Genomic DNA, 8,013 nt, shown 5'->3' with positions numbered 1-8,013 from the left:
GCCCCACTGTGTCCACCATTCTGCCCCACTGTGTCCGGCATTTCTGCCCCTGTGTGTCCAGCATTCTGCCCCACTGTGTCCACCATTCTGCCCCTGTGTGTCCACCATTCTGCCCCTGTGTGTCCACCATTCTGCCCCACTGTGTCCAGCATTTCTGCCCCACTGTGTCCGGCATTTCTGCCCCTGTGTGTCCAGCATTCTGCCCCACTGTGTCCACCATTCTGCCCCTGTGTGTCCAGCATTTCTGCCCCTGTGTGTCCATCATCCTGCCCCCCGGGCCCCCCTGGATCGCAGCAGCTCTCAAAGAAAAAAAAAAACACAACTTCTTACCTGGCCAAGCTCCAGCGCCGGGTGAAGCTCCCTCTCCAGGCTCCACACAGACGCACTCGCCGCCGGGCCCGGCGGCTGACAATGACGTCAGACTCCGGCAACGCCGGCGAGTGCGCACTGCGGCCCTATTCAGCCGCCAGCCTCAGACTGGCTGGCGGCTGTTAACTATTGACGTGCGGGCGCGGGCCCGCAATGTCAATAGTGTGCCGCTGCCGCAGCGCCTGCAGGGGGGGCCCGGTGACCAGATGAGACGGGGCCCGATGCGGGCCCCCTCTGCTCACCGGGCCCCATACGCCAGTCACGGCTGTCATGCCCTGATGGCGGCCCTGGCTGTATATTGCATCTCATAGGAGACACTGGGGCTGCAGCATGTACAGCACATATGAGATGCTTGGACTAGAGTGTATTCACTATGAGACATCACATTGGGGATGAACCATGTACATCACAGGAGACTAGGGCTGGAGTATATCCATCACATAGGAGACGTTGAGGCTGCAGCATATATATCACATGGGAGATGTCGGGGGCTGAAGCTGTTATCTTCATCGGTGGGATGGGAGCACATTGCGAGCTAACTCCACACACAGAATATATTCAGATGCTGACACTGGACAGTGTCATGACATAATCCTTGCAATGCCTGCTCTGCAGTGTTTAGTAGTGGACATCGTGTGCGCATGCTCTCAGTGCAAGAAGGGATTAAAGGGCTGGAAAGCATGACCACTGGCCTGAGCACTGTGGCCCCCAGGAATCTGTCGAGGCGCCGGAGATATCTTAATTGTGGGCAGATTTTCCCTGCTTCTGTATTATAGGAAAAATAAATGGAGCACATCACCAGTCTATTCAGTATACCACATCAACATGATAAACGTATGATATTGTTATCTAAAGTACAAAGACCAGATAGGACAAAGTCTGACCGACTGCAAATTCACTGAGAAACAACCAAAAGAACAGTGAAAAGTCATAAGGTAAATGAATGTACAAGAAACTTTATTAATAAATTACGGATAAGAAAGCAGTAGGAGGATACTTTGCGTCAAATCTCAGCACATACAGCGCCAGACGGGTAGCAACATATGTCTGTCAAAGAGTTCATTATCAATAACCATAAGAGAAATCAAAGCATACTATTCTGTATTATAGAGTTGCATCAATGCCTTCAGGGCTATTCTTTATGACAGCTGTCTGGAGTAGTCTGGGGCTACACAAAAACTTTGTCTGCAACATTTGTCATGCGACCAATGTGCGTTTGATGCTGCGTCAAGCAAATGGGGTTGCATTGCGACCCCCTGGACATATTCACTCCTAAGTAACATGCTTTTCTCCTTTCTTGACACTTGCCTTTCAGGAGTGTCTTTTTTATTATTTTGATGATTTTTTTTAAAAGCTTTTTGTTGTTGCTTTCTATGCACACATGGGGTTTTGGGGGTATAAAAGGGTATGTTCACACATACCCTTTTTTATGTAGATTTTGATGCAGATCCATTTAAAAAAAAAAAAAAAACACTTCAAATGCTCTTTAATGTGGAATTTGAAATGGATCTGCTTAACAATCCATGTCATAAACCTCCTTACTTTAAAAATGTTTTTTTTTTTTTAAACTTATGGAAAAATGCATAAATAAAAGGCGTCACTTATAACATTTCGGGAAAAAAACCTCACCAAAAGTGTGTAAAAAGTGACTAAAAAGGAAGTTTCTACAGTATTCCACATTTTTTTTTCGACTTACAAACCAGTAGGTCAAAAATAAGTATTTTTGCAAAAACAAGCTAAATATGTAAAACACCCTTAACCTTTTTTTCCGGCAGATTGGCAGCTTGTGCTATGAGTGATAATATGGCTCAGAATCATCTACGTGAGCGGTGTAGCGCCTTCACTCTTATAATAGGTATACATTAGCTGTTGATGAAGGGGGTTCGTATCCTTCAGGACAAGTCTTTGGCTATGTTCACACATGCGTACAGACATGCAGATTCTGGCCGCCGGTCTCCTGACCCAAACTCGACAGCTTCACAGGCTGAGACTAAGATTGGGTCCATAGAGAGACCTGCAGGTGGTCTCTGAAATTTTAGGCTTCATTTTGCCGTCAGTTTTCCACACACGTGTTTTGTCCATGTTTTTCAAGGATAGAAAATCCCTCCCGGATGTGTTTTCGGTCAGTGAAAAAAAAAAATCGGATGCTATTGGTGTGCTCTTTGAAAGTAGAGCCTTAACATCCTCCATTTTTTCCTCCACATTACTGTAGAAAAACTAATTAAACTCTACTGATAAAAAATTCTAATGAAAATCTGATCCGACACTGAAAAATCGTTGTCTGAACGCGTCTTTATAAAGTCTACGTTCCCACCATGAGCTTTGATGTTGCAGATTTAAATGTAAATTAGAGGTTACTTGCATGTATTCGAAAATACGCAGTGTAAAAAAAACTCATGGTGGGAACGTAGCCTAAGGAAAACGTCCCAATCAAAAATCAATTGTAATGTGCGAACATTAACCCCTGCAGTTTATTTAAAAAAATCCCATTTAATCACATATTTTAATCACAGATTCCCTTAAAATTCCACAAGCCCCTCCTGTGGGATTACCATTTGAATGGGTGGAGTAAAATAAAAAAAAAGTGAAAGCCAATCCCGTCATGTGTCTGTTTACACCAGTGCAGAGCGATGCGAATGTAGACGAGTCAGCGAGAAAAAGGTCAGTGACATCTGGAGGCGATCTCATGTTTTACGGGAAACAAAGTAGATGATATTGGAAGTGAGAGTTCACAGCAAGTAACACCGGCTTCCTGGTAAACCAAACCATCTGCTGATTTTCTGTGGTGTCCGAGTGGACTTTGTTGTCCCTTTAAACTTGATCTGTTATTTTTTGCATTTAACTTCCTAAAGTCTCTTGTGAAATCCATGGGAGTGTTTTTCGCTAAAAGTTGTGCAATAAGGGAGCAGAAAAAAAAAAGTTAGGCGGTGATACATACAGATTGATCTTTCATTTTTAACCCTTTCTTTTCCAGTGCCTACACCCAGCAGTGATTTAGTAGAGCTGAGCTTACGGAACCACAGCTCCTCCTTTCCTCCCTCCTCATTTCCTTTGGAGGGTTTTTTTCTGCCTGTTTACAATAGACTGGAGAGAACGCTGAGAACAGGAGAAGGAACGCCGAAAAGAAGAGCGGGGCGACATTCTTGAAAGAAACTTTTTACATCTCGCCGGAAAGATGGCCGTAAGCACTGCCCAAGTGGGAAACTTGTCTATCACTACCCAAGTGGTTCCAGGAGGAGGACAGAACAACCTTGCCGGACTTGGCACGACTCCGAACTGGGTCCAAGAGCTGTCCAAAAAGAAGAAACAACCCATGAAATCGCTGAGTGCGGTTTTGATCCTTATAGGGGCGCTGCAGTTGACTATCGGGACCTCCATGTTTGTGGCTGAGAACAGTTACCTGTCGCTTCTCTCGCGCAGTGGAATTGTATTTGTGGGTAGCCTGACGCTTATTTCCACTGCAATCATCACCGTGATCTTCGCCAACAAGGAAACTATCCTCAGGATAAAGATCTGCCTGATCAGCCACGTGATAAACGTCACAATCGCCGGCATTGGAATCATCCTATATGTGATCCAGGTGTATACGGATACTCAGTCATGTTGGGTGTCCACACATGATATCGATTCGTACAACCCGTGCATCCCGGGGAATTATTCTATCAACGATTATAATTATAATTATCGCTACGGCTACAGCAGGGATTATTCGGAAGTCATTTACACGATGCGGGTGTCCCTGAATTCTCTGGTGCTCTTCTACGTTATCGTTGGCTTCAACATCTCAAGCTTCATCATATTCCTGAAGTGGAAGTCACTTAAAGATACCAAATATACTTTGCTTGGAAACTAATGTACCGTACGGAATGATGGGAGAGGAACGGCGGGGTATGTGAATAATGAGATCATCAAGGAGCAGTGACATCATCACCACTGAGCTTTCAACATGAAGTCAACGTCCCGTAAATCATATTCCTTTTTTTGGCACAAATATGGAAACGGATAACAGAGACACTAAGGAAAACGTGCAGTCTTCTTGCATGAAGGAATTCCAGAAAATAAAGCTTTAAAATAGGAAAGAGTTTATCAACACTAGTGCAAAGGGTCCTGTTTCCACTTGCACTAGTTTTAATAAATTGCCTCTTCCACCCGTGTCTACATTGTACAATATAAGGGCACAGGCAGGCAGCCGTATAAATCATAACGAGATCGAAACGCACTGGGTGTCACGCTCGGGTGGGGAGAGCCACCAGCCAGTCAGTTCATTGTGGTCCGATCTCAGTCTGATTTATACAGCCGCGTGAATGCGCCCTTAGGGTGAAGCTTTCCGCTGCGTTTCCAACCTCGACCACAGTAATCAGTATCACAGGGACCTATGGTGGGGTTAGTTGTGGCGGGGACTTGGAGCCATATAACATAAATGCTGAAGTGCATGCAATTATGGCCGTCTTATTGGGGTCTTATTCTGTGACAAAGGAAGGGTTGTAGTTCCAGCTCCTTTATCAATCCATTTTAAAATTGCAGTGTTGGTGGGTGCTCCTTGTGGCAGGAAAAGGGGGATAGAAGCGACGCGTTTCGATCCAGATGATGATCTTTATCAAAGCTCTGATATAGCTTTGATAAAGATAGTCATCTAGATCGAAACACGTCGCATCTATCCCCCTTTCCCTGTCACGAGGAGCACCCACCAACACTGCAATTTTAAAATGGATCGATAAAGATTGGAATTTTTTAAGGAGCTGGAACTACAACCCTTCTTTTGTTTAGTATTCATCACGTCTCATCAGGACGGTGTTCCGTGCACCTGTGGTGTCTTTGCCCCTTTTTTTTGTACATTTACAATCTTATTCTGTGGACGGTTTTGTATCGCCATATATGCTGTTCTACAAACATAAAGGTCTATATATTGTAGTTGTAATAGCTTTTCAGGAGACTATCTCCTTTTTCACCCCCCTTGCCCATGCCTTTGATTTCATATAGGGGATACGGACATATTCTATCATGTTTCATCACATGCTGTATTTTCATTGAGAAACAATTGCTTCTATGAGAGAACATTGTGCCTCATAAAAGGTACCATAGTGGCACACCGAATTTCTACAGTTCACTACGAACCCTCAGGGACAACGGGTGATGCCGTATAGGGTCAGTTTACACAGAAGTGCGATGTGCATTGACACTTGGGATATGTTCAAACTTTGTATTTTCAGACTATTTTTCTAGATACATTTATAGCACAAAGTTCTAATTTCCTCCCTTTTCAGCTTTCGTGACTACATGATTAAAGTCAGATCATAAGTTCAGAAGTTGTGAGAAGAGATAGAAGTGGCTCATAAGTGTAGTAAGTTTGAAATGTCAAACTGTCATGTCAGAAGTTTTCATCAGTTGGGGGGTAAAAGTGTTGAAGCTCTCAGAGATCGCCAAGTTAAAGGGGCAGAAGTGCTCATTTGAGCGCTGCTCTCCCCCGAGTTTATAAAAGGTCTCAGAGAGCATCATCTGGACCCCCACTGTTTAAAACTTCTGAAATGCCAAAAGGTTTTTTTAAATGACATATTTTTTAAATTAAGAATTTATTTTTGTAGCAAAGTTTTCATTGTGTCCATTTTATACATATGTTACATGCAACGAGTTACATCACAATGACCACAAGTGCATTACTTCGCTGTATATGAGGATATTGTATCCATTGTATCTGTAAGGGAGCACGCACACCACCAACTATCTCAGACGAATGCATCGTACCTATGATATTCTATGGGGCTGTGCAGATGACTGATTTTTTTTTTCTCTTTCCTCGGATGGAGTGGTCCGCGAAAAAAATTGGAGACATGTCCTATTTTGATTTGAAGGGTCGGATCAAAATCGGCAATGCAAGTCTATGGGTCCGTGAAAAATCGGACTGCACTCTGATGACTCGGATTTTCATGGATTGACCTATCCATGTACGAGAAAAATTGATCCCATTGATCAAAGTCTGATCAGAATAATCGGTCCGTTTTCACTTATAGGCCGGGGTCACACTTGCGAATACAATGCGAGAAACTCGTATCAATATCCGCCACTGTCGCCGGCACTCAGGACCGCAGCGTGCAGCTGCATAGAAATACATGTAGCCTCACACTCCAGTCCTGAGTGCCGGTGGCAGTGACGGGTGTTGATGCGAGAGACTCGTGCAAGTTTCTCGCATTGTACTCGCAAGTGTGACCCCGGCCGTTTGTGTGAACCTACCCTTGGGGATAATGTACCGTGAGAATCGGTTACATGTCAGGTCAGTAATAAAATCCTACATAAATACTTGTGGAAGAGATCGCTAGCACAATTCATCCATCCTATTGACAAGTCTTATAGTAAATGCTTTACAGCATAATTTGTAATATAACTAAATATTTACATTAATCAATATAAAATTCTAATATTAATCTCACAGTTTACTGATTATTCTCCATGTGGATTACATCTGTTATGTATATAGCACAAATTCAGTAGCTCTGTGTACCAATAAATCTTATACAGCTGCAATAATAAGATGTTGTGTGACATAATTGTAGCGTGATCGCACTCAGCCTCCTATCATCTATATACCGCACTTAGCCTCATGTTCTGTATACTGTATTATCCTGTATATACTTACACTGCACAGTACCACTCAGTGGCGTAACTACAAAGTTATGGGCCCCGATGCAAACTTTAAAATGGGGCCCCCCATGCCAAAATATTTTCCACCCAAATTGACATTTTCTCTATTCATTTTGCACACTAAAGCTTTGTTGCAATATTGTATAGTGTGACCTCAGTGGTGTAACTATCCGGTGCCCCATCCTGGTATATATTTGTCCTCTGTTCTGCCGTTGTTCTGTAATGTTTAAAAGATAATAAACCATTATAATCATCAGGGGCTTACATAGAAGTCATGGGGATCCATATAATAAGTATAATGCACCCCCATAGGCCAATACAGTATAATGCACTCCCCATAGGCAGCCAGTATAGTATAATGCACCCCCATTAGGCAGTCTGTATAGTATAATGCACCCCCCTATTAGGCAGCCTGTATAGTATAATGCACCCGCATTAGGCAGCCTGTATAGTATAATGCACCCCCATTAGGCACTCTGTATAGTATAATGCACCCCCCTATTAGGCAGCCTGTATAGTATAATGCACCCGCATTAGGCAGCCCGTATAGTATAATGCACCCCCATTAGGTAGCCTGTATAGTATAATGCATCCCCATTAGGCAGCCAGTACAGTATAATGCACCCCCATTAGGCAGCCTGTATAGTATAATGCACCCCCATTAGGCAGACTGTATAGTATAATGCACCCCCATTAGGCAGACTGTATAGTATAATGCACCCGCAGTAGGCAGCCTGTATAGTATAATGCACCCCCATTAGGCAGACTGTATAGTATAATGCACCCCCATTAGGCAGACTGTATAGTATAATGCACCCCCATTAGGTAGCCTGTATAGTATAATGCACCCCCATTAGGCAGCCTGTATAGTATAATGCACTCGCAATAGGCAGTCTGTATAGTATAATGCACCCGCAGTAGGCAGCCTGTATAGTATAATGCACCCCCATTAGGCAGTCTGTATAGTATAATGCACCCGCAGTAGGCAGCCTGTATAGTATAATGCAC

The 8,013-nt window shown here is 43.6% G+C and overlaps 1 protein-coding gene across 1 annotated transcript; it reads left to right on the top strand.

Moving 5' to 3' along the window:
- Positions 1-2,923: 2,923 nt before the first annotated feature.
- On the top strand, positions 2,924-6,894 carry LOC138643213 (uncharacterized). The gene is made up of 2 exons (XM_069732064.1): positions 2,924-3,030; positions 3,344-6,894. The coding sequence occupies exon 2, from the start codon at positions 3,545-3,547 to the stop codon at positions 4,220-4,222; it is 678 nt and encodes a 225-aa protein (XP_069588165.1). The 5' UTR covers positions 2,924-3,030; positions 3,344-3,544; the 3' UTR covers positions 4,223-6,894.
- The last annotated feature ends 1,119 nt before the right edge of the window (positions 6,895-8,013 follow it).

The sequence above is a fragment of the Ranitomeya imitator genome, chromosome 1 (genome assembly GCF_032444005.1).
Source record: "Ranitomeya imitator isolate aRanImi1 chromosome 1, aRanImi1.pri, whole genome shotgun sequence".
NCBI lineage: Eukaryota > Metazoa > Chordata > Amphibia > Anura > Dendrobatidae > Ranitomeya > Ranitomeya imitator.
Note: the sequence above shows the minus strand (reverse complement) of the source record. Positions and strands in the feature narration are given on the sequence as shown.

What these genes read in the sequence shown, in the direction of transcription:
- LOC138643213 (XM_069732064.1), top strand. Translation starts at nt 3,545, where the DNA reads ATGGCCGTAAGCACTGCCCAAGTGGGAAACTTGTCTATCACTACCCAA.